The sequence below is a fragment of the Ochotona curzoniae genome, unplaced genomic scaffold (assembly GCF_017591425.1).
Source record: "Ochotona curzoniae isolate NIBS_2020 unplaced genomic scaffold, NIBS_Ocur_1.0 contig_1014, whole genome shotgun sequence".
Lineage (NCBI taxonomy): Eukaryota > Metazoa > Chordata > Mammalia > Lagomorpha > Ochotonidae > Ochotona > Ochotona curzoniae.
Genome location: NW_024464920.1, coordinates 1,654,295 through 1,681,158, shown reverse-complemented (window position 1 = coordinate 1,681,158; position 26,864 = coordinate 1,654,295). Strand labels below are relative to the sequence as shown.

The 26,864-nt window shown below is 47.1% G+C and overlaps 1 protein-coding gene across 2 annotated transcripts in view; it reads left to right on the top strand.

Moving 5' to 3' along the window:
• Window positions 1–3,245: 3,245 nt before the first annotated feature.
• LIMA1 (LIM domain and actin binding 1) overlaps window positions 3,246–26,864 on the top strand; it is a 62,878-nt gene continuing 39,259 nt past the window's right edge. Inside the window, exons 1-3 of one of the 2 annotated variants that reach the window (XM_040988718.1) lie at window positions 3,246–3,382; window positions 16,792–16,837; window positions 24,983–25,393. In XM_040988718.1, the coding sequence (XP_040844652.1) occupies window positions 3,264–3,382; window positions 16,792–16,837; window positions 24,983–25,393 (576 nt within the window). In that variant the 5' untranslated portion in view covers window positions 3,246–3,263. The remainder of the gene's footprint in view (window positions 3,383–16,791; window positions 16,838–24,982; window positions 25,394–26,864) is intronic. The other variant, XM_040988710.1, reaches the window with a different exon arrangement.

Below are 26,864 nucleotides of genomic sequence, written 5' to 3'. Positions count from 1 at the left end.
AGGCTTGGAAGAAGCCCCCGGTTCCTGGCTTCAGCCTGGCCCAGCCCTGCTCATTGCAGCCATATGGGGCGTACACCAGCTCGTGGAAGATCAATCTCCCCTTAGCCTTCTGGCCGAGAGTAACCAAAACCGTGAATCGAAATGTAGGAATTAACTCCGCTTTGTCATGTTTGGTTCCTCAAGTAATTCATGCTTTTTCCACTTTTTACAAGTAGATTTGAGAACATATTTTACATACATCTTCCCCTTCAACGTGAAGTTAATGGCTGTAGAAGGAAATTTGCGCTTACATAAGCTTACCAAATGTTTTCACATGTTGGTTAACATGTCCTAAACCTGGCTTAAAAGGCCACTGTGTAGTTTTATGTAATTTTGTTTATCTGAGTTGTTGGTTGCTGCCCTGTCTTCTGCTCACTGGAAAAGGCTGACAGTGTTTGTGAGCCTGTCAGTTACAAAGTGGAAAGTGGTTTTCATGTGTTATTTAGAAGTTTCAGGTTTATTTCAAAGAACATGTAGACTGAAGGCCATAGAGTCCAGGAAAAAGCAATATGTCTTTAAAAGATTTATTTATTTTATTTTTAATCACAAAGTCAGATTATACAGAGAGGAGGAGAGACAGAGAGGAAGGTCTTCTGTCTGATGATTCACTCCCCAGGGAACCGCAATGGCTGATCCAAAGCCAGGAGCCAGGAACTTCTTCTGGGTCTCCCACGCGGGTGCAGGGTCCCAAGGCTTTGGGCTGTCCTCGACTGCTTTCCCAGGCCACAAGCAGGGAGCTGGGTGGGAAGTGGGGCCGGGATTGGAATTGGTGCTCATATGAGATCTTGGCGCGTTCAAGGCAAGGGCTTTAGCCACTAAGCCACCGCACTAGGCCCAGTAATAGTATTTTTTTCAAAAAATGTTGTTGCTTCCTTATTCTGTATCAAGGACTTTTGTCTTTTTTATTGCTCATAAGGACACTATGAAAAATCCAAGTTTTAGGGGAAGGAAGCTAAATGCATATGAGGGCAACACTGCTAACTGTAACAGCATATGTCTGTGTAACTCCACATATCTGTCTCTGACACAAGAATTCCTGACCATTGGCACACTTGTGGTATGCTACCTTCCAACTCAGGGCTTAATACAGATTAACCAAATCACAGAACTAGTCATATATTATAGATGTCAAGAGCTTTGGCACAAAAAGAGACTTATCTTTTAATTATGTCTTCCTATAAATATTTCAGAATTTTTTTTTATTAAAAGGGATATATGCAGAAAGAAAAGCCTTCCATCCGTTGGTTTGTACCCTGGATGTCTGCAACACTTGGGGTTAGAACGAGGCTGAGGCTGGGAGCGTGGTAGTACTACCTGATAAACCACATAAACTGCCTGATCAGCTGTACTCTGCGTCTGGCCAAGACAGCTTCAAACAGTGCCTTCTGAAAAGAATTCAAAAAGCACAAGGCAAATAGCAGGCATTTGGCCTAGAGTTTTGGCTAGGAGGCCCTCATTGCCTATCAGAGTGCTCATTCACGTTCCAATGCCTGCGATTTCAATCCAGCTTCCAGCTAATGCTCCTCAGAGGAGAGCAGATCATGACCCAAATACTGGACCCTGCTGCCCGTGTGGGAGACTCAGAAGGAGTACTGAGCCTTCCACCTGGGCCAGCCCTGGCTGCCCTGGGCATTTGGGAAGTGAGCCAGAACATGGAATGTCTTTTTGGCTCTCCTGCTGTGTCACTCTGCTTCCCAGATAAACAAATGTTTAAACACACACACACACACACACACACACACACACAAACACAATCCGGGTTAACGGATAGAGACGACATGATGCAAAAGTTTAGCTTTGACTGTTCTTTAAAGAGATTTTAGAAAGTAATATAAGCGTAATTTATTTCATGAATTTAAAGTCAATTATTCCCCAGTTGTTTGCAGACTTAAAAATAATAAGAATTGGGCCTGGCACGGTAGCCAGGTGGCTAAAGTCCTCACCTGTGCATGTACCAGGATCCCATATGGGTGCCAGTTCATGTCCCAGCTGCCCTGCTTCCCAACCAGCTCCCTGCTTGTGTCCTAGGAAGGCAGTCAAAGACCACCCAAGGCCTAGGGACCCTGCACCCTCATGGGAGACATGGAGGAGGCTGCTGGCTCCTAGCTTCAGATCGGCTCAGCTCAACTCCAGGCGTTGCAACCACTTGGGCGGTAGGCTAGCAGACAGAGGATCTTTCTCTCTGTCTCTCCTCGTTGTAGATCTGATTTTCCAATAAAAAAAAAATTCTTTAAAAACAATAGTAAAAAGAATTATAAGAGTCAGTGCTAATATACTTAAAATGCTTTTTAAAAATAAAAGTATGTATATTTATTTTTATTAAAAAGGCAGATCAGAACGAGAGAAAGATCTTCCATCCACTCCCCACATGGGCACAACAGCCAGAGCTGGATCAATCTATAGCCAGGAGCTTCTTCCAGTCTTCCATATGGGTGCAGGGTCCCAAGGCTTTGGACCATTCTTGCTTTCCTAGGCCATAGGCAAGGAACTAGACGGGAAGTGGAGCAGCCAGGACATCAGCTGGCACCTGCCTATATTGTATCCCGGCTCTTGCAAGGTGAAGATTTAGACAATAAGCTATCGCATTGGGCCCTTAAAATGCTTCTAATGCTCTTATAATGTGCCTAGTTCTTTAGCTGCATTATCGCTTTAAGTCTACACTAAAGCCCTTTAAAGATGATATTATTCTCATTTTTCAGCTAAATTGTGTCATTTGTTCTAAGTAGCGAAGTTGTGATTTCACTGAAGTCCTTGTTCTGTTATGCTAGCTGTGTCCTCTCATCTCTTCCCGACACCGAGTGGCTCCTGCTAGAGAGCTTGTGGGCAGAGCGCAGCCAGAGGAACCCCGGGTGCCCGTAGAACTTCATTTGGATCTGGCTCTTGTTCCTCCCCTGGGATGTAATTCAGAGGAGGGGGACATTTCACTCCAAACGTGTCGTTGGAAGAGACTTAAGTTCAGGAAAAGGCCAGTCAGTATTTACACAGTAGAGTCAGTCATACAGAGAAGGAGCTGGAAGAGGCCTTAGGGATCGTCTCATCTAACCTTTTTTTTTTTTTTTTTGCAAAGTTGGACCAAGATTGCACAGTCTGGGGGGAAAGCAGTGGACAAGTCTTATCTAGAGCTCTGCTCTGCCTGCCAATCCCTGGGCGCTGGAGACTCCTCCCCTGCATCTAACGTTCTGATTTTCTGTCCTCGTATAGGTCTTTCGGTATCCGTAGCCAAGATGGAATCAACTCCATTTAACAGGCGGCAATGGACTTCCATGTCACTGAGGGTGACAGCAAAAGAACTTTCTCTGGTCAACAAGAACAAGTCGTCGGCCATTGTAGAAATATTCTCCAAGTAAGTGCTGAGCCTGGTCTGGAGGACCATCTGTCTTGGTTGCGCGTTGCCATCTGTCAGGAACGGTGGTGAAGGAGGTGCAGGTGCAAGGGGGTGTGGTGAGCACCTCCTGGCTCAGGCACCCTAGAAGAGAAAGGGGGAGAGGAGGGTGGCAACTTGCATTTTTGTTTCATTGGGGAAAGAGTTACAAGCACAAAAGGCAATGATAACAAACATAGTTTCAAAGCAGAATGCCAGCAAGGACAACAGGAATCAGAGTGAGAATGGGACTGAGTTAAAAGAGAGGCCTTTGGGGGCCCGGCAGGATAGTGTAGTGGTTAACGCCCTCGCTTTGAACACACCGAGATCCCATATGGGCACCGGTTGTAGTCACTTGGGGAGTGAATCATCAGCCGGAAGATCTTTCTCTCTGTCTCTCCTCCTCTCTGTATATCTGCCTTTCCAAAATAATAAATAAATAAATCTTTAAAAAGAGAAAGAGAGCTTTATGGGCAGGAGCTGAGCAGAAAGGCTTTCTGAAGTTTAAGGCAAATTTTTCCTTTAGAGGAAGGGGGTGTTAGGTTATACTTGACATCTGCACTGCTCAATGTGAGAACCACTATATCCATGACTATTTAGACTTAAACTGGTCGAAACTAAAACATCATTTACAATTCAGCGTATCAGCTACGTCCGTCACATTTCCAGTGCCCGGGAACCTGTGGCTACTGTCTTGAACAGTACAGAGACATTTTGTCATTGCACAAGCTTTTGCTAAACAATGCAATCTGTGTTTGCCCGGCTGTCTGCCTGGTCAATAAAGGTTTATTGACACACAGCTGTGCACATTTGTGTATTGTCTGTGGCTGGTTTCCTGCTATAACAGTGGAGTTATAGTTGCAGCTGAAACCATGTCACCCTCAGAAGTCTGACATAACGACTGGCTCTAAGAAAAGTGTACTGACCCCTGCCACCCCGGATCATGACTTCTTTGTCTCAAGGCGCCAGTCCTGTGTATTTTATTACTGCTAGCGTGTAGCTGTAAGCCAGTGACTATGGAAACACTAGCAAATGTTCAGGGACTGGTGTATGTAAATAATGTGCCAGAACTGGCAAATACGTTGACCACCCAGAGGTGCCAGGGTACGGGAAAGACCTTGAACACACATAGGCTTACCTCATGAGAAGTGTTTCCAAGTAATAGGATGCTGCTACACATTTTGTAGAAGAAAGAGTTAAAGAAAGTGATTCTGGAAGCTGTATCAAGGACACAGTAAAATGCCAATAGAAAAATCCCGCTATCTGCAATGTCACCTTTTTCTTCAAGAACAAATGAATCAAACACCTGCTCTGTGTAAAATGCTGCCCTTCCAAATCCTTGACCTTGGTTCCTACTTGATGCAGTAGGGGTCAAAGTGAGGTGAAATAGCTCCTTTACAATACATTTACAATAACTCCTTCTACAATACATTGCAAGGACTGTTCAAGCCAGAAATAAAAGAGAATCCATAAAGATACTTCAGAGGGGAAAAAAAGAAGCAGAAAGCTAGGAAGCTACTTAAACTTAACCCTGACCTCAAGGAATTAAACAATATAATTTAGGTCTCCAAACTTTCCCGATCCTAAGAATGACCTGGGGTACTTAACTAATAATACGGTGTTTTGATTCCCCATGACTGTGTTAAAAACAAGTTGTCCACAATGTGGTGTCATCTGTCTTCTAGCTTGAGAATCTCCGACTTGTGGGCAGGGCTTGTCCGTGCCATACTCAGCTTCAGCCATGGTGACTGTAGGTGGGGGCCACTGCCGTCTAAAGGCTCCTTGCTCACCAACGGGCGGTGATGCTGGCTGCCATCTGAGATCTCAGCGGGAGCCGTGGTCATCACCTCCACACATGGCCGGTCCATGTGTCCGCTTGGCTCGCTGACTGGATATCTGGGGCGAGAATCCAGAGACGGAGGGAAGAGGACGAAGAAGGGAGTTGGAATCCGGGTTGCCTTTTGTGACCTAGCCGCAAAGCCATTCACTATCAGTCCTGTCACTCTGTCTTCATTAGAGGGGATTAACCAAGGCTGGCTTCTTTTCACAAGGGGATTCAACTCTACCTTCTGATGGGTGGTTTTTTTTTCAGAAATGTTTTAAAATCATCCTTGGTGACTTCCCAGGGCACTCCTCTGAAGATACTGATTTATCTGGGAAAGGCCTAGGAGCTTGTGTTTTGAGCAAGACAACGATATATATATATACATATTCATCTTCAGGGAAGTTTGAGGAGCACTGGGAATGGAACAGATGGACTTAGGAAACCTAGGTGGTAAACTTGAACATGAAGCAGAATGAGTACGTTTTAAGACAGGAGGTTCTAGCAAAGGATTACGGAAGCTTAACATGAATAAAGGGAATCAGGAATCAAGCCATCTGGCATGGAGAAATACAGAAGGGGAACAGGGACTGGTACGGTTCAGCTGGGACAGGTGGCCGAGAGAGCTGTGCTAAGGCCTGGATCTTGTTAGGTAACAGTGAACACCGTTGAAGGAGAGTGACAGGAACGGACTTGCGTGTTAGAACGGCGCATGTCACTGTGTCCGAGGTGTATTGGGAAGGTGAGCTAATTGCCAGCATGGAAACAATTTATGAGGCTGTCCCAGGAACCCAAGTGAAGGCTGTTGAGGGTGGGGGTAACATGCCGTGGCAAGGATACAAAGCAGTGTTGAGATATGATTAATGGGATTTGGCAGCTCCTTCTTCTGCAGAGAAACTTCTGTGCATTCTTACCCTTTCCACCTCTCTCATCCCGGCCTTGCTTGGGGTTGTCTCTGAGTAGTGGCTGCCAGCTCTTTCTGCATTTGCTTCTCAGAAATGTGCTGGGGCCGGGTGCTAGGGTCACCCCTCTGCTACCTCCCCAGTTCCATCTCCCATTTGTTGTTTCTCATGCTTGTATCCACAGCACACTCCTGCCCTCCCCCGCGTTGCGGAAGAGCATCGGCCTCTGGGACGTCATTCTCCTTTCAGTGTTTCTTGTTGCAGGTGTTGGCATTTCTAAGTGAGGCACAACTTCCTTGTACGGCATAGTCGTCACCCTGCCCTCCTCCAAGTGCTAGCAGCATGCCCTGGCATGACGAACAGAGAAAATAGGAATGCAGGAGAAAAGTCAACAAGATGAGAAACGCTTACAACCCCAGATGCCCAGGGCCGGGGGCACTTCTAGTGAGCAACCACTGTCCACATGGATGACTTTTGTAATAGTTTCACTCATAACTTCTTCTTTTTTTTCAATAGAATGTATTTACTAATTTATTTCAAACTTGGAGTGACAGAAAGAGGGAGAGACTGGATCTTCCATCCACCGGTTCTCTCCCCGCATGGACTAGAGCCAGGCCTAAAGCATGGGCACAGAACCCCACATAGGTCTCCCATGTGAGTGTCAGAGACCCAAGTACTTGAGCTGACATCCATCGCCTCGCCAGGCACACATGCAGGGAGCTGAATCAGAAGCATAGGGGAGCTGGGACTGGACCCCCAGAGGTGACTTCACATGCTGGGCCACAGTGCCTACCCGAAATTTCTCCATCTTCCCTGCTTGTTCAGCTCGCTTCTGGTGGCTGTGCTTCTGCCTCCTGTGTCAACCTGATGCTCCTCTGAAATGGCTCATTTAGCAAAGCCTGCTGGAGCCTCCCGAGCTTCCACTCGGTCTCACTAGCCCTGTCCTGGGCACCAGCCCCCTCCCTTCATAGCTTCTCCCGTCCCCTGCCAGTGTGGGCAGCCCCTCTGCAGACACTTACCTCTCACTCAGTGCCCTTTCACACCCTCTGTACTCTCCAGCCCAGCTACTTCCCCCAAGGCCTTGGATCTTGCAATAGCTCTGATTAGAGGAAGTCAGAAGGGCCTATTCATTGCAGGGGCCCTTTTCATCTTTCAGAAAGAAAATACAAAGGGACCTTCGATGTCTCTTCCTCATAGCATCATGGGTTTAACTGTCTTTCCCTCTAAAGGTTACTAAGGGCAAATGGCAATTATGCCAACTTGTAAATCCTCAATTCATTTCAGTAGAATCAGCATGCCAAGCATCTTGCTAGACTTTTGAGAGAAATGTATATTTCTTGTGGGTTTTTTTTTTTTTAAGATTTATTTGTTTTCATGCGAAAAGCAGATATACAGAAAGAAAGAGAAGCAAGAAGATCTTCCATCTGCTGATTCACTCCCCAAGTGGCCACAGCAGCCAGAGCTGAGCCAATCCAAAGCCAGGAGCCAGGAACTTCTTCTGGGTCTCCCATGCGGCTGTGGAATCCCAAGGCTTTGGGCCATCCTCGACTGCTTTCCCAGGCCAGAAGCAGGGAACTGGATGGGAAGCAAAGCCGCCGGGATTAGAACTGGCGTCCATATGGGATCCCAGTGCGTCATGCAAGGCAAGGACTTTAGCCACTAGGCTACTGCACCAGGTCCAATATATACTCTTTCTAATTCTAATAAACAATGTGAGAGAAAGTACTTTATCCCTGATATATAACTGAGACAGAGAGTAATCTGCGTAAGTTAATATTTAGCCTTGTTACTGTTTAGTACAGGTCTTTGATTGATTTTTACCTTATGTTGAGCTGGCTCTGGAGGACGAGTAAAATTGTATGTGGTAGGCTGCAAGATGGTGACCCATTTGTTCAAGGGCACAGAAGTGCACAGTGTTACACACTTAAGACAGCAAAAACCCATCAAGGATCTGGGGTTATCTTATAGTTTTCATACTAAAGGGAGACAGGGTGTAGTGCTCTTAGCCACAAAGTACAATATGAATTTCTTTTTTTTTTTTTAAGGATTTGTTTATTTTTATTGCAAAGTCAAATATATAGAGAAGGAGGAGAGACAAACAGGAAGATCTTCTGTCCAATGATTCACTCCCCAAGTGATCACAACGGCCAGTGCTATGCCGATCCAAAGCCAGGAGCTGGAAGCTCTTCCGGGTCTCCCACATGGGTGCAGGCTCCCAATGCTCTGGGCTGCCCTTGACTGCTTCCCCAGGCCACAAGCAGGGAGCTGGATGGGAAGCAGGACCAACAAAATTAGAACCAGCGCCCATATGGGATCCTGGGTGCGTTCCAAGGCTAGGACCTTAGCCCCTAGGCCACTGTGGTGGACTCAATACTAATTTCTATTTCCAACACCTAGTGATGGTTTTCTGATTTTATATGCAAATATATGCCAAAAGTATTTTTATATGCAAAAAAATATTTATTGGAAAAGCATAGTTACAGAGAGGGAGGGACAGACAGAGAAAAATCTTCCAGTTCACTCCCCAGATGGCTGATTTGGCTGGATCCGGGCCAGGATAAGGAGCTGGAACTCTTTTTGAATCTCTCATTTGATGGCTAGGAGCCCCAGTATTGGACCATTGTCCACTGCTTTTCCCAGGTGCATCAGCTCCCCGGCAGCCCCGCTTCCCATCCAGCTCCCTGCCGGTGGTCCGGGAAAGCAGTCAAGGACGGCCCAAAGCTTTGGGACCCTGCACCCGCGTGGGAGACCCGGAAGAGGCTCCTGGCTTCGGATCGGCATAGCATTGGCCATTGCGCTCACTTGGGGAGTGAATCATCGGACAGAAGGTCTTCCTCTCTGTCTCTCCTCTCTATATATCCGCCTTTCCAATGAAAAAATAAAATAAAATATTTTTTTAAAAAAAAGATTTACTAAATCTAAGACCAGTGTTGTGGCACAATGGATCTAGTTGCTGCCTACAACACCGGCCTCCCATCCAGGAGAATCTTTGGTTCAATTCCCAGCTGCTCTGCTTCCAATCCAGCTCCCTGCTAGACGTGTCTGGGAAGGGAGCAGATGTCGTCCAAAGTATGTTAACCCCCGCCAGCCACCTGGGGGACCCAGATGGAGTTCCTGGTTCCTGGCTTCAGCCTGGACCAGCCCAGATGGAAAGTGCTTGCTCACTCTCTGCCTTTCAAAATAAATAAAGCTTTCCTTTTTTTTTTTAAATTTAAATATACTATATAAACTTTAGGAGTTTCTAACCAGAGACTAGCCTCTGCATATGCATATGCAGGAAGCTTAATCTGGTTAGTTGAGTCTGACTTTTTAATTGTTAATACATTTTATGTTTAGACATACTAAATTATTATTTTGCCACAAAAGCTTGGGTCTCAGCGGTTCTTAGAACCTCAGCCTAATTGGTCTACATTTCCAACTTTATAAACCACTAGATTTGAGAGAAGAGTTCTTACTGGCAGGGTGATTTGAACAGCTCCCTTTAGTCTCCTGCCCTCTGACCTCAGCGTGACGTGACCCTTCATGAAAGTGGATTCGGGTAGAAGTCGGTTGCTTTACAAAAGGTCCCTCTTCGACAGATGATTTATAATTAAGGGGAAACTAGTTCAGCAGTTTTCAAGCCATCTTTGCCGAGTTCTTCACAGACCCTAGGGCTAGTTTTGGAGAGGATGGGAAGATCTAAAGGGCTAGGCCCATGACCTTCCACCCAGCCATCCCACTTTGATCCCTTTTATATGGAATACTCTAAATAAGACAGCATTTAGAAAGAGCTGGACGAGTCTGAAACCCACAGATCTGGGCAACCTTTGTCTTCTCACTCCTCTAACAGATCGGGAACTTGAGGTCCAGCAGGCATGAGTGAAGGTCAGGGAGGCCGCAGAGCTGGCAGGCGCCGCAGGAGGCGAGGGTTCCTCCAGGATGGGCAATGGTATCACTCCTCCTACTCATTATAAGTATCCATTCCCAGGAAAGGAGAGAGTTCATGCTGAGTTTCTGTGGCTCTTCTTCCTTAAGACAAAACTGACCATCGGCTCCCCCTGGCTAGCTTCCTCTCCTTTGGCTTCTCTGTAACGTTTCAGTGTGAAATCCTTCCAGGACTAAAGGGCACGCTGCGAAACCTTGGGAGTTTCCATTTTCCCTTTCTTGGCTCCTAGTTCCCTTTGCTCTGTTTGGGGGCGTGCAAGCCAGAGTCATAGCTCAGGAACTCTGTTTTCTGGCCTTAGAAAAATTCAAGACACTGTTACTACTCCCCAGATGATTTTAGCATCCTCATCAGCTGCCTGCCTCATAGCCGAGCATTGACAAGCAGTTGCAAGATTAAGTTCTGCTGTGAGGAGAAAGAGATGACACCACAGAAAATCCTGGAAGGGATCAGGGGTGTGGCTTTAGCTATAGAAATTTCATGGCAGATCGTTTTTCCTCAAATTGGAACTTCAAAATGCCCTTTCCCAAATAATTACCTTCACATTTCATGTCAGAATCTTGCACGTTGCTGTGGTTGTCTTTGAATAGTGGTTAAGGCTGGAATCCTGTTTGAACATTGAATTCAAAAGCATTAGGTCCAGAGTCTGTTGGCTTTCTGAGAACCCAAAATATACATGTACCAAAGGGAGCCAGCGTTCTGGCATGGTGGGTTAAGAGCAGCTGCCTGCAGTGCTGACATCCCATATGGGTCAGGGGTTCACGTTCCACTAGCTCCACTTCTGATTCAGTTCCGTACTAGTATGTTTGGGGATGCAGTGGAAGATGGCCCAAGTATTGGGGCCTCTGCAGCCACACAGGAGACCCAGGTGGAATTTCTGGCTCCTGAGTTCAGCCTGGCCCAGCACTGGCCGTCGTGGTCATTTGGTAATGAAGTAATGGATGGAAGATCTTTCTCTCTCTTTCCCCCTCTCTCCCTCCCTCTCTCCCTTTTTCTTTTCTTACCTTTTCTCCTGCCTCCCTCCGTGCGTGTGTGTATGTGTGTGTTTGCCTCTTTCTGTAACTTGGCTTTTCAAATACATACTAAGAGCAAAAATAAGTACCAAGGACTTGGAGTTAGCATTTGGTCTAGTGGGGAAAGATGCTCCACATGCCACATCAGAATACCTGAGTTCAATACCCAGATCTGGCTCCTGACTCTAGCTTCCTGCTGGTACAGACCCTGAAAGAGACCTGGATTGAGTTCCTAGCTCCTGGCTTTGGCACAGGCATTTAAGAAATGAACCAGTTGATAGTTGCTTTCTTTCTTTTCTTTTCTCTCTCTTCTCTCCCTCCCTCCCTCACTCCCCCATTACTGTTCCTCTCCCCCTCCCTCTTTTTGTTTTTAAAGGTTTATTTATTTTTATTTGAAAAGCAGATATGCAGAGAGATAAAGAAAGGAAGAAAGAGAGCTTCCTTCCCCTGGCTCACTCCCCAAATGACCACAACAGCTGGAACTGGACCAGTCTGAAGCTGGGAGCTTCTTGCAAGTCTCCCGCGTGGGTTCAGTGTCCCAAATACTGCCGCCGTTTTCCACTGCCTTCCCAGGTACATTAGCAGGGAGCTGGATTTGGAGTTGAGCTGGGACTCAAACCAATGTGTGCATGGGATGCCAATGCTGCAGGCAGAGGCTTAGTCTGATATACCACAACACCAAACCTATCTCAGTATCTCTTTCATACATACATACACACACGCACACACGCACAATTTTTTTTAAAATCTGAGGCCAGTGTTGCGATATAGTGGTGTCTTGGGTAAAGCTAGCACCTATGATGCTACCATCCCATTTTGGCACCAGTTCTTGTCTGGCTGTTCCACTTTCAGTCCACCTCCCAGCTGATGACCTGGAAAAAGCAGAAGATAGCCCAAGTGTCAGGGCCCTACCACTCTCTTGGGGGAGCAGGATGAAGCCTTTGGCTTTGGCCTGGCCTGGTCCTAGCCATTGCAGCCACCTGAGCAGTGAACCAACACATAGAAGAGCTCTCTGCCTCTTCCTCTGTAAGTCTGGCTTTCAAATAAATATTAAGGGGGAAAAAACACTTTGGAAGAAGCCTTGGTATAGAGCCTTTCTCACTATGTATCTTTGTAGCTAGAATCTTGTTAGAAGGGTTGACATGATGGCATAGCAAGCTAATGCCTCAGCCTATGGTAATGGCATCCCATATGGACAAGAGTTGGAATCCTGGCTACTCCAATTCTCTCTCTTTCTTTAAAGAATTATTTATTTGTTTTTATTGCAAAACATATCAGATTTACAGAGAGAAAGAGGGACAAAGAGAAAGATCTTCCGTCTATTGGTTCACTTCCTAAATGACCACAACAGCCAGAGCTCAGCCTGTCTGAAACGAGGAGCTTTCTTTTGAGTCTCCCACATGAGTGCAGGGTCCCAAGGCTTTGGGCATCCTCTGCTGCTTTCCCAGGCCACAAACAGGGAACTGAGATAGGAAGCAGAGCAACCAGGACACAGAAACAGCACCTATATGGGGTCCCGACACTGGCAAGGTGAGGATTTAGCCATTGGCCATCACACTGGCTACTCCACTTCTGATCCAGCTCTGCTTGTGCCTTGGGAAAGCATTGGAAAATGGTCCAAAGCCTTGGAATGCTGCATCTACATAGGAGACCAAGAAGAAGCTTCTGGTTCCCAGCTTCAAATGGGCTCAGTTCTTGGCCGTTCTGGCCATCTGGGGAGTGAACCAACAGAAAGAAAATCTCTTACTCCCTCCTTCTCTGTCTATAAAATCTGCCTTTCCGATAAAAATAAATCTTAGGGGGAAAGAATCTGATTACAAACAAAGGATGGGAGGGCACAACATGGTAACCTAGTAGCTCTAAGTCCTTGCCTTACACGTGCTGGGATCCCATATGGTGGCCAGTTCTAATCCTGGCTGCTGCACTTCCCATCCAGCTTCCTGCTTGTGGCCTAGGAAAGTGGTCAAGGACTGCCCAAAGCCTTGGGACCCTGCACCCATGTGGGAGACCTGGAAGAAGCTTCTGAAGCTTCTGGCTCCTGGCTCCTGGCTTTAGATTAGCTCAGCTCCAACCGTTGTGGTCACTTGAGGAGTGAACCAGCAGGCGGAAGATCGTTTTCTCTCTGTCTCCTTCTTTGTGTATATCTGCCTTTGCAATATGAAAAAATAAGGAAAGAAAGGAAGGAAGGAAGAGACAGAGAGAAAGAAAAAGAAGGAAAGAAAGAAGGAAGGAAGGAAGGAAAAGAAAGAAAAAAGGAAGGAAGGAAGGAAGGAAGAAAGAAAGAAAGAAAGAAAGAAAGAAAGAAAGAAAGAAAGAAAGAAAGAAAGACAGAAAGGAAGAAAGAAAGAAAAGAAAGAAAAAAGAAAAAAGAAAAAGAGAAAAACAGGGCCCGACATGGTAGCTCGGCGGCTTAAGTCCTCACCTTGCATGCACCAAGATCCCATATGGTGGCCAGTTCTAATCCCGGCAGCCCTGTTTCCCATCCAGCTCCCTGCTTGTGGCCTGGGAAAGCAGTCGAGGATGAACCGAGCCTTTGGGACCCTGGGGCCTGTGGGTAACCTAGAGTGGGTTCGTGGCTCCTGGCTTCAGATCAGCTCAGCTCCCGCCATTGTAGCCACTTGGGGAGTGAATCATCCTCCTCTCTTGTCTCTCCTCCTCTCTGTATATCTGATTTTGCAATACAAATAAATAAAGCTTAAAAAAAAAATAAAGGATGGGAATAATATTTCAGTGGGAGTTTCGAAACAGGAATGAAGACAATCATCAATGTGTACACCAGGTGTCACAGCTGCCTGGGTACTAGAAGAAGCCGGCTGACAGGGAAACTCTGATGATTTAATATGTTTCTCTAAGGACAGTAAAGGGACGGGAACCTCTGAGCTTATTTACTCAGCTAATCACTTGTAAATACCTTGCCTTGGAGAACAATTGGCTAAGTATAAACCCAACTGCTGATGGCTCTGGGTTTCAAGGATTGTTGCTGTAATGCACTGCAGTGGGTTATCCAAGGGGTGTGGAAAAGCAGGCTCAAGGCCCATTCTGCATTCCTGTTTAGCTGCAATCCACTGTGTTTCTGAACTCCCACTTCTGAGGAATCAGAAGAGATATTAGCACAAGTGGAAGAAAATACGTACACAAAGACATTTGCCAAAGAACTCTTTGTAGTAATGAAAACACTGGGAACGGGGCCGGGGTCATGGTGCAGTAGGTAAAGCTGCTGTCTCGGCTTCCCGTAGCTTCATGCCAGCTTCTGTCCTGGCTGCTCTGCTTCTGGCCCAGCTCACTGCACTTGGGAAAGCAGTGAAAGATGGCCCAAATGCTTGGACACCTGCCAGCAACAGGGGAGACCTGCTCTAAGTTCCCCGCTCTTAGATTCTGCCTGAATCAACCCCAGTCTTTAAAGCCATTTGTTTGTGGGTTTGAACTAGCATATGGAAGACCTCTCTCTCTCTTTCTCTGTCACTCTGCCCTTCTAATATGTAAAATAAATCTTTTTTTTTTTTAAGAATCCAGATGCCCATTAAAGCTAAAGGAATCTGGGTAAATGAATGAGCTTTTAAAATATTTGTCTTTATTTATTTGAAAGACAAGATTATAGATTGAGAGAGAGAAGTCTTCTGTTCATTGAGTCACTCCCTCAATTGTCACAACAGCATGGGAGCCTAAAGCCAGGAGCCAGGAGCCTCTTCCAGGTCTCCCTAGCAGGTGCAGGGTCCCAAGGCTTTGGGCCATCCTCTGGTGCCTTCCCAGGTCATAAGCAGGGAGCTGGATGGGAAGTGGAGCAGCTGGAGTGCTAATATGTGCCCATATGAGATGCTGGCATCGAAGACTGTGACTTAATGCACTACACTGCGATGCCAACCACTTAATGATTTTTATAATGCCAGAGCACCGCCAACATCACCAAGAACTGCCTAGACAACCGGAGGCACTCTGATTGCTAAATCAAGAGGTTGCTCCTTAGCACCTCTCACTTCCTTCCCCTCGCCCTGTTTTTGCTTTCCTTGGATTTTCTGGCACTTTCCTGGTTTCCTCCAACATCTTTGTTTCTTGTCATTCTCTCTTACATTCCTTCCTCCTCTGAAAACTAATAAGCATTTGAGTAAGTCCTGGACATCTCTCTCTCTCTCTCTTTTTTTTAAAGATTTATTTATTTATGTTGTAGAGTCAGAGGAGAGACAGAGAGGAAGATCTTCCGTCCAATGATTCACTCCCCAAGTGACCATAAGGGCCAGAGCTGAGGTGATTCGAAGCCAGGAGCCAGGAGCCTCTTCCGGGTCTCCCACACGGGTTCAGGGTCCCAAGGCTTTGGGCCATCCTTGACTGCTTTCCCAGGCCACAGGCAGGGAGTTGGGGGGAAGCAGGGCCTCTGGGCTTAGAACCAGCTCCCATACGGGATCCTGGCACATGCAAGGCGAGGACTTCAGCTGCATCAGGCCCTGGGCATCTTCTTATACTGCACATTCTTTGTAGATGTTTTAAAAAGATGTATTCATTTTTAGTTTTATTTGAAAGAGAGAAAGAATGAGACACACACGGAGAGACAGAGACCTTCCATCTACTGGTTCACTCCTCGAATGGCCACAACAAACAGAGCTGGGCTGACCTGAAACCAGGAGCTCTTCCAGGTCTCCGCCATGAATACATGGGCCCAATGACTTTGGCTCTTCTCTGCTGCAGGGAGCTCAATCAGAGGTGGAGCTGCCAGAACATAAACCAGTGCCCATATAGGATGCCGGCACCACAGATGGAGGATTAGCATGCTGTGCCATGACACTGGCCCCTCTTTGCAGATTTTGTAAAAATGATACCATCTACATATTATTTTAATACCATGTGTGGGCAAATACATATCAATAAAAAATAAATATAAAACAAATATAAAAATATAAATAACCTGCCCAGTCTCTCTTCCAAGGTCAGAATTGACACAGCTCTAACACCGAACTGTTGGAGTTAAAAAGAAATATTGTTTTTTACTGTTGTTTATTTGAAAGGCGAAGTGAAAGAGAGCTCTGGCTGCTGGTTCCTTCTTCCAGTTCCTGCAGTCCCTAGGGCTCGACCAGCTGAAGCTGGGAGCCCAGAACTCCTTCTTGGTCTCCCTGTGGGTCCCAGGGGACCCAGGTTCTTGAGGTGTTATCTGCTGCTTCCCAGGATACACATCCACAAGAAGCTGGAAGAGAAGCGTAGGCTGGACTTGAACCGATGCACTCCAGTATGGGATGCAGGGCTCTCGAGTGGCAGCCTCACCCACCATAGTGTAAGACCTATTCCCCAATTTTTATTTTTGAGAGGTAGAGAAAAGCCACACACACACAGGATCACGGGATGTATTTTCATGCTGCAAATGCCCAGCCTGCTCTGCACGAGGCTGAGCCAAAGCTGGGAACGAGGACGTCGATCCACGTTGTTTCTGTAGGTGGCAGAACCCACGCGTCGCAGAGTGGAATGCAGGTGTCCCAACCAGCGTCTGAACTGCTGGTCCAAATGCCTGCCTCACCTGTAGCTTTTTTTTTTTTGCTAGCGTTTGGCCTCCTGCACCTGGATCCTTTTGTTGTAACAGGGTGAATGACTGGAATAACTACAGGGCTGTTCTGGTTCTCTGCTCCTTCAGTGGAGTTGGTTAAGAACAATTGCTAGCAGAAGGAGGTATGCACAAATGGTTTCTTAAAGATTGAGAAATTCAAATGCAAGTTTAATAAGAACATTCCCTTTTCTCTCCTTCCCTGAAGGTACCAAAAAGCAGCTGAAGAAGCAAACATGGACAAGAAGAGAAGCGTAAGTATTCAGAGTCCCTGAGATGTGGGCGCTCCAGGGCGCAGCCGGGTGACCAAGGCCCTAGCACCCTCCGTGTCGGCCAGGCTGGACATGCGTTCCTGCTGCTCTGACTCTGAGCCATGCACGCAGGGTGAACTGGTGCCAGGTGCAGGAAACCTCACTCTTTCACCGACCTAAGGTTTTCCTTTTGAATCATACTTTTCTCTCCTGTGCTGAGTGAAGGATGTAAGGTCAAGTGCTTTGCCTGAGGGGAGTGAAATGGCTCCACCATGTACTTCAGTGGGAGCGCAGTGTCTCCTAGGCTGGCATCATTATTTCCCAAAGCAGAGGGCTGGAATGTTTCTGTCTGTGCACGCAAATGGTATAAGCTGTGCAAACTGTTGCGATTCTCTGGGTTCTTCGTTCAAAGCAAACTCCTTGATCCAGTCTGCTTAGAAGCAAAATACATAAAAGGCAAAAAGTCCAGAATAAACTCTCGAGTTTTCTACTCTCCCTGCTTCTAAACTTCCTGCTGGGCTGGATAATGTGTTTCTTTTGAAATCCTCTTCAATTTGGTCTTACAGGGAAGAGCTCATCTATTTGGGCAAGAATTCTTTAATGTGGCTGGCGTTACAGGAGCATGCTACTGGCAGCTTTCAGCATCTGTTTAAATTAGCACATGACTTGCTTCTGTCAGTCTCTTCTCTCTACGGGGTAAATACTGACCAGGACCTTGGCATCATTTTTCTGTAATTAGAAAATGGATCTCTGGCGCATTACAAGAAAAAAAGCTGGTGTGATTTCATTCAATTGCTGGTCTCTTTTATCCTTCTCTCTCCTTCTTGTTTCTGCCTTTTCCTCCTCCAATCCTTCTTTCCTTCACACATTCATTTCTCTGGTCTTCAAAGAATATCTACTGCACACCAAGCACTGTTTGAGGCCCTAAAAAATAGAGACTACAACTCTGCCCTTGTGGAGTTGACATTCTAGTAGGAAAAATGAAAAAAAAAAAAAGTGTGTGAGTGAGAGTGTATATATGTGACTGTGTGTGTGTGGGTGTGCGCACGTGGGAATGTCAGGAGCGATTAGTGCTGTGCATAGCCTAAGAAGGAAAGAAGGAAGGAGTGTGGTGTTGGGCCTCTGGCAGGAAAACATCGTCACAATTATCGGAGAAGATGAGCTAAGCAGAAGAACTAGCAGTAGGCACAGCATGTGCAAATGCCTGGAAACCAAAAGAGGTGTTGATGTACTGATGCAGTGTGTCAAGCTGCTACTTGCGATGCCAGCATCCCCTATCGGAGGCCCAATGTGAGTACCAGGTACTCTGTTTCTGATCCAGCTTCCTGCCTTCCTCAGAAGGCTGCAGATGATGCCCCAAGCGTTTGGGTCCCTGCCACCTGCATGGGAGATGGAGTACTGGCTTAACTTTGGCTTGGCCCAGCCCGGCTGTTGTAACCACTTGGGGTATCATCAGAGGGTGTATTGGTTTCTCTGTCTCTCTGCCTTCCAAGGAGAGAAGGGGAGAGAGAGAAGGAAGGAAGGAAGAGAGAAAGAGGAAGGAAGAAAAAAGAACAGAGCTGTCTTACAGTGTTTGAAGAATACAGAGAAAAAGATTAGGGTCATTCTGAGGGACTTTGCATTAGCTCTGAAAGCAAAGAGGCCTTTTGAGGGTTCATGTATAACAGTGATGTTATCTTTAAAAAAATATAAAAAATAATAATTTAAGTCAGATAACGCGGTTTCCTACATGGGTGACAGGGACCCAAGCACTTGGGCCACCATCTGTTGCCTTCCTAGGCACATTAGCAGGAAGGAAGCAGAGCAGCACTCCAATATGGAAGGCCTAGCATGTGCCAGGATCCCATAAGGGTGCAGTTCGTGTCCCAGCTGTTCCATTCCCCATCCAGCTCCCTGCCTGTAACCTGGGAAAGCAGTCAAGGACAGCCCAAAGCCTCGGGACCCTGCAGCCGTGTGGGAGACCTGGAGAAGTTCCTGACTTCAGAACGGCTAGGTCCCAGCTGTTGTAGCCACTTGGGGAGTGAACCAACAGATGGAAGATTTTTCTCTCTGTTCTCTTTCTCTCTGTAAATCTGAGTTTCCAATAAAATAAAATAAACCTTTAAAAAAAAAAGAAACCATGTAAGGGACATTTGTAATGATATGATATATGATATGAGATATCGTATGACAGCTGTAATGATATGATAATGAGCCGGACTCAGGTAGTATTGAAAGTGAAAAGTAGTGGTAGGAAGATAGAAGATAAGAAATAGAAGAACCAAGAAGGGTAACAATGTCGTTTTGTGTCTAAATATCATTAAACTAACTTAAAAAATACTATTTATTGAGATGGAAAGACTACAATAAAAGCAGATTTGGAGAGGAAATAGTAGAAGCCTAGTTTAGGACATGTTAAATATTGAGTGTTTTACTAACACATCCAAGTGGAAATGTCAAGTAAAAAGTTGGGTGTACAAATCTGGAATTGGAAGAGAAACAAACTGGAGATAAAATGGACCTGGATCAAAGAGTTACTGGTGCCTTAAGCCATGACGTGTATGAGATGAACCTAGGGAGCAGAGATGAGGACAGAGGGGTCCGATACCTGAACTCAGGGGTGTTGTAAGAGATAGGGAGGAAGCAGCAGAGAAGAGGAAGGGGAGGCGACCATAGGAAAAAGAGAATGGGGTTCTGGGAGCCGAGTCAAGAGTGTTTCTAAGTAAGTTGGACACCTGGGTAAGCTGAGAATTGTTGAGAATTGTTGATCGTATTGAGCAACCCGAAGGTCATGGATGACCCTGTACTGTTGGGGAGTGGTCGGATAAAGGGTTAACTGGATTTGGTTCAAGACAGAGAGGGATGAGAGACCAACAGTATAGACAGTCATTTGTGGAACATTGCTAACAAGCCAGCGCTGAGACATGAGAAGGGTGAGATATATTCCCTGCTATCTTGGAAGTATCTAGAGTCTGGAAGACAAATCTGAAAGCCCAGGTGTGATAAATATCATATTTTAGGAGGGGCCTGTAGCTGTGCAGTTATGCCATATCAAGGAAGGTTTCCCAGAGGAAGTGGTGCCTGACTGAACCCCAAGTGGCCAATAGGGATTAAGCAATGGGAGGTCCAGAGAGAGGCAGGAAGACTATGTCAGAGGAAGCAGTATTTTTTTTATATTATTATTTATTTGAAAGAGTTAGAGAGAGAGGAATAAACAGAACCAGGTCTCTTCCATCTGTCTATTCACTACCATCCCCCCAGATGGCTGCACCTGCCAGGACCAAGCCAGACCAAAGTCAGAATCCGGGAGCTCCATCTGCATCTCTCACATGGAGCATGGGAGGCCCATGCACTTGGGCCATCTTCCACTGCCTTTTCCAGACCGTTAGCAGGGAACTGGGTCAGAAGTGAGTGGCTGGGCCCGGCGCAGTGGTTGAGGTCCTCGCCTTGCACGCCCGGGATCCCATATGGGTGCCGCTTCCCTTCCAGCTCCCTGCTTGTGGCCTGGGAAGGCAGTTGAGGACAGCCCAAAGCTTTGGGACCCTGCACCCGCGCGGGAGACCCGGAAGAGCTTCCTGGCTTCGGGTTGGCATAGCATCGGCTGTTGCACTCACTTGGGGAGTGAATCATCGGATGGAAGATCTTCCTCTCTGTCTCTCCTCTCTGTATATCTGCCTTTTCAATAAAAATAAAATAAATCTTAAAAAAAAAAAGGAAGAAGTGAGTGGCTGAGGCAGGAACAGGCACCATATGGAATGCTGGCGTTACAAGCAGCAGCTTCACCTACTGTACAACAAGCACTCTTGGCAGGTAACATGAGAACTGTCACATTCACCAGGATTTTAGGATAGGAAATAGCTGGAGAGTGAAAGGCAAAAATGAAAGCTTCCAGCCAGGAATGAGTTTAAGATGTCTATAAATTTTCTAGATAGAATTTAAAGATCTATTTGTTCTGTTTTGTTTTGGTTTTTAATGGAAAGGCAGATTTACAGAGAGGAGAGACAGAGAAAGATCTTCCACCCGCTGGTTCACTCACCAAGTGGCCTCAATGGCCAGAGCTGAGCTGATCTGAAGCCAGGAGCCTCTTCTGGGTCTCCCACATGTGTACAGGATCCCAAGACCTTGAGCCATCGTCCACTGCTTTCCCAGGCCACAAGCAGGGAGCTGGATGGGAAGTGGAGCAGACAGGACATGAAACCGGTGCCCATATGGGATCCTGGTGCAAGAACCTAAGACAAAGGGACCCCGCCATGTCAAAGAGGGACAGAGAAGTCTGTAGAGAAAATTGAGGTTTAGCCAGAGAAATGGTAATAAATCTAGGAAACGGAACTGCACTCCAGTGCCAGCTTTATTTAAATATCCTTTGATAGGTGGAATAACTGAAGCCCAAACAAAGGAAGGGACTTGGCCAGGGCCCTGCATCTCAGGGTACCACTCATCCCCATCCCAAGTCAGATGCTCCTACAGAAAGGGGTCTGAGCTGCATGTCCTGGATGGGCCCTGGTTCACACAGCCACTATGAGCCAGAGGTAAATGTGCTGAGGTTCTCAACCAAGCTGTGCAGAGCTGATATCATATAGAGAAAGGAGGCTGCAACGTTTGCATGGCAACTGCTGCAACCTTTAAAAACTTTCAGCCTTCATGGCTTTCTACTGCCTTAGCCTAGGAAAATACTTAGGAAAAACAACAAAACAAAAACATTGCCTTGATTCAAGTAACACCAGCTGGCACTTCCCATTATTTTCTGTCCACTAGCCTGGAAACAGCTCAGACTGGAGCCCATAACCCAGGATCAGGATTTGGACACTCAGTTTAATTGATCATCGTTAAGAAATGTGGCTGGGGGCCCGGCACGGTGGTGCAGTGGTTAAGGTCCTCGCCTTGCACACCCGGGATCCCACATGGGCGCCGGTTCTAATCCCATAAGGCCCGTCTTCCCTTCCAGCTCCCTGCTTGTGGCCTGGGAAAGCAGTGGAGGACGGCCCAAAGCTTTGGGACCCTGCACCCGCGTGGGAGACCCGGAAGAGGCTCCTGGCTTCGGATCGGCATAGCATCGACTGTTGTGCTCACTTGGGGAGTGAATCATCGGACGGAAGATCTTCCTCTCTGTCTCTCCTCTCTGTATATCTGCCTTTCCAATAAAAATTAAAATAAATCTTAAAAAAAAAAAAAAAGAAAGAAATGTGGCCGGAAGAGTGGGAAGGGCCACCCACTTACAATAATTGTCACCAGTTCCTGGGTGCTGATATGTGAAATACCACACTGCATACATTGATATAGTCACATTTTTTAATCTTTTTAATCTCTACAGCAGCCTGTATAGTGTTACCCAGAAATTTTAAAAGCTACCCAAGGTCACTGGGCTACATGTTCATTGTGGAAGATAAATATAGTGACCCATTATCCAGTGGTAATCTAAGCTGTCTTGTCTTATACACATCAATGGTGTTCTCCAGCCTGCTCTTAGCTGCTGCTTTTGTGTGTATGTGTGTGTTTAAGATTTATTTATTTTTATTGGAAGGCAGATATACAGAGAGAAGGAGAGACAGGAAGATCTTCCATCCGATGATTCACTCCTCAAGTAACTGCAATGGCTAGAGCTGAGCCAATCTGAAGCCAAGAGCCAGGAGCCTCTTCCAGGTCTACCACATGGGTGCAGGGTCCCAAGGCTTTGGGCCGTCCTTGACTGCTTTCCCAGGTCATAAGCAGGGAGCTGGATGGGAAGCAGGGCCGTCAGGATTAGAAACGGTGCCCATATGGGATCCCGGGCGTGCAAGGCGAGGACTTCAACCACTATGCTATTGTGCCAGGCCCAGCTGCTGCTTTTTGTTAAGATTTGTTTATTTGAAAGGCAGAATCAGAGACAGATTTGCTCCCTTAGGTGGTCACAGCGGCCAGGCTGAAGCCAGGAGCCTAGAACTCTGTCTGCCTTTCCCGCATGGGTGGCAGGGACCAAGTTCTGCTTTCCCAGACACCTTAGCAGGGAGCTGCATTCAAATCAGCACCCACAAAGGCTGCCAGGGAGGGAGCTGCTTAACTTACTGTGCCACATGCAGCCCCTTACCTGTCGTTTCTGTCCTGTGCCTTCTGCTTCATCCTCAGCCTTGTCTCCTAATGCCTGAAGCAACAGCGTGGCCTAGGCAACACCCCCAGGAGTGATTTAAGGGGCCCCCTTGGTACTGTCAAGCCATATGGCATTGCCCTTCCCCTTCTTGTTGCCCCATTCTCACATCTGTAAACGTGTGCTCTTCAGAGCTCCTTTCTGCTTTCTGAGAGCTCTCCCTTGTGCTGGTTTAGTCACCGGATGCCCACAGCAAGCAGCTCTGGGCCAGGTAGAAGCCAAGAGACTAGGATTCTATCCGAGTCTCCCACGTGAGCGTCAGGGACTGACTTTCCGGAGCCGTTGTCTGCCCTCAAGGATCTGCATGAGAGCGGTGCCGGGAGTTGAACCCAGGAGGCATTCAAACAGGGGATGAGGCTATCCCAGGTGGCATCACTGCAACACATGCCTGCCCCAAGACGAAAGCGCCCTGTAATTAAAGAGCGTGCTGGGGCTGCTGCAGAGGGGTATTTAGCTAAGCCTCTGCCTGCCATGCCAGCCTCCCAAATGAGTGCCGGTTTGAGTTACAGCTGCCCCACTTCCAATCCAGATCCCTGCTTTTATGGCTTGGAAAAGCAGCAGAGTGACCCTAGTGCTTGGGCCCCTGCTCCCACATGGGAGATGCGGAAGAGGCTCCTGGCTTCTGGCTTACGATCAAGCTCAGCTCAGTCGTTGCAATCATTTGGGGGAGCCAGAACCAGGCATCGAATACAGCATTATAATGTGGGATGTTTCGTGTCTTAACAGTGTTGTAATAGCTAAGCCCACGCCTGGAGCGATCTTTCTTTGTTTCCGGACATAAACTTCTGCCTCTCTATCTCTGGTCCATACATGCTTTTCCCAGTGAGTCATCTTGGAAGCTACGATTTAAACACCAGAATCAAGCAGCTGTTTTCTGTCACTTCCCCTCCACCCCCAAGCTTTGCCGTCCCTTGATGAAGTGGCTCTCAGAATGCATTCAGAAGAGTAAGAGGGTGAGAGACTTAATTCCCAATATAGCCGCTAATCCTGTTTAATTCCCCCAAGTCTTTCAGTCCTGGGCTGTTTGTCCTTCCATTCCCAACTGACTGCCGGAGGAGGTACAGCTCACAGGAATGGAGGATCGGAAAGTGTCAGAGTTTGAAGTTTACCAGGAAGGTGGGGCTCTTCACTGTTTTCGAAGTACTCTCAAAGTACGTGACAGTTTTATGTCAGCGGGCGTGTTTCCTGGACTAGGGGACAACTGTGGCAATTCCGGGGTGGTTTGCAATCTGCCTTGACGTGCGTAGACTAATACCGTCTGTGGTCCCGGTGAGAGTGGACTCTTGCATGGGGAAGTGTGTGCGCACTTGATCCTGAGAGGAGGTGGTGACCCTGTTCTCACAGAGTACCTGCACATTCCTCAGCCAGGGCGCCTGAAAAAATGGTGAATTTTCACTGAGAATTTATCCACAGATGAAATAGGTAGAGAATCAAACCCATATGTAAAACTGTAATGAGTTTATGAGCATGTAGAGCACGTCAAATATGTTGATATTTTTGCAAACACTTGTAAAAGTGTGCTAACTTTTTTGAGTCGTCCCAGACCGCGGCAGCTCGCAGAGCCAAGCTCCTTAAGGATCCGAGCTGCTCCCACTCAGCTCCCTTGTGTCTTTGTCTTGTTCAAAGAAAAGCCAAAGGGAATTCAGTCATTCTGGAGTCTAATGAACTTTCATGAATGCAGAGTTACAGTGCTCAAAACACCTGGCATTTTGCTTTCTCTGATTTTCCGCAGGGATCTCGGAATAAAATTCTCTGCACTGTAATAACTATCATTAGAGCTGGGCTCCCCTTTCTTCTCCTTTTGTCCTTATAAGGCCATCCTGTTTTCTCACTTCCTGCTGCCGCTCCTGACTTTGTGTGTCTTCCCCTCTCCCTCTCCCGGGTGGATGCCTTCTCCATGTGGCAGGGCTCTAACTGTTCACAGCTGTCTGAACCGGCCAGGGGAGCAGCTGCAGCTTGCAGTTTCAACTTTCATTTCACAAAGAACAACATGCTGGAAGGTTCCCGCAAGGCAAGTCCTAAACGGCTCGCTCTTCTCCTCCTTCTAGAACCCTGAGAGCTTCCCCCCGCACTTGAGAAAGGGGACCCTGACTGTGCTGAAGAAGAAGTGGGAGAACCCAGCCGAGGCCCGCACGGACCCGCCGCGGGGCAGCAGCGTGGAGAGCAGGCACCGAGCCGGCCACCCTGCCACCGAAGCCAGCGCCTCTGCCCCTGGGCTCCGAGCCGACCGGCCGCGTCTGGCATCACCCCCTGAGACCCTCTCTCAGCGCATCGAGGACTGCGAGGCCCACACGACGGAAAGCAGAAAGATGGAAAACTGTCTGGGAGAGTTCAGGCAGGAAGTAGAAAAACCCGAGATTAGTGAGAACACAGAAGTTTCGGGCAAGATAGAGAAATACAACGTTCCGCTGAACAGGCTTAAGATGATGTTTGAGAAAGGTGAATCAGCCCAAACGAAGGTAAGAACGGGCTGGGGTTAAAAGCTGAGAAGGGCAACAAAGCTGTCGCCCCGGCTAGACAGCTGGAACAGGGTCCAAGTGTGTGTTCAGCGCGTCTCGTGGTTCCAGTTGAGTGAATGAGTTCTGTAGGTGCTCAGATTTGTTAAGGCTCCGACTCAGTTTCGTGTTAATTCAGGCACAGGCTGAAATTCAAGTAAGTAGTTATCTGAAAATGAAGACTTGCCCTTTTAATGCGTCTTCCTGTGGCTGCTGTCATTCCTAGCCCGGGGTGATGGAATTACTGCTGAGTCTGGCTCTGTGCAGGACACGGCTGCAGACTGAGGCTTAGTGGTCTCTCTGCTAGCTGAATCCCCTCTCCTCATCTCAACTTCCTCGTCTTTGCCTTCCAACAAATGGTTTCTACCGGCTAAAATCCTCTCCCAGAAAAAACCCATGAAGACAGCCAGACTGGCTGTAGCTTTCAGAGGTTTTAACTTGCAAATGCATGGGGTTGCATTTTCCTGCAACTGCTAATGAAATCTGATCTTTCGTGTGGATTGCAGAGCCAATCCCCAGAGGGCATTATTTAACTAGAAAATGAGTTACACATGCTGGTGACTTACAACAGAATCCAGGGACCGCAGAGCTGGTCAATTTTTCCAATTTTCTCATACTTTCCTACATATCTGGCTTTGTACGCGGGGATGGTTAGTTACAACAGTCATTATAATGAAATAAACAGATGCAGCGGAGGATGAAGCCATCATTGACTCCAGATTCCGTCTTGATGGGACGGCCGAATTTTTTTGCAGGCTAAATATTTTGGCCCTACTCCCTCTTTTTTGTGAAGCAATGGGAGAACACATCCTCTCTGAGATTTAAAAAAAAAAAAAAAAGACAAAAAGTTAGCTCATCCTGTAGTTCACAGTTGTAACTCCTGTGGCGTTGTCCTTATCTCTTGTTGCTTTCCTGCCAGGGAAAGCTCTTGAATGTAACAGAAGCACCTCTTTGAGGAGAGAGGAAGAATCTGCAAAGCTTTGTAAAGCCAGAACCCTTCTCCACAATCCAGCTTCAACATTGAAACCCGCTGGCAAGAGACACCACCAGGAGCAGTTTTGTTAGCTTTCTTCCACTCTCTTCCCTCCCAGTTTTTAGTCCTCCTAGGCCTGCCAACTCCCTCTTCTCCCTTTATGATCTTATTTAATTGAAATGAGAGAAAGAATTTTCAATGGAAGGGGGAAAAAAATGTCAGAAATCCTGAAGCGAGAGGAAGGGGCTTTGTGGTGACTCAGAGCACCATTGTGCGGCTGGTGTTCAGACCCCGCTCAGGGGCAGGCTGGCTGATGTCATAGCAGCGCACACAATGCGGATTCAGTGCAAAAGGCTGCTGCGTGTCGCAACTGGCCCGAGGTAGGAAATGACTGGGACCGCAGCAAGCAGAAATGCTGAGTGCGTATGAGGATCTGGCAAGAGACTTTTTTTTTTTTTCTGA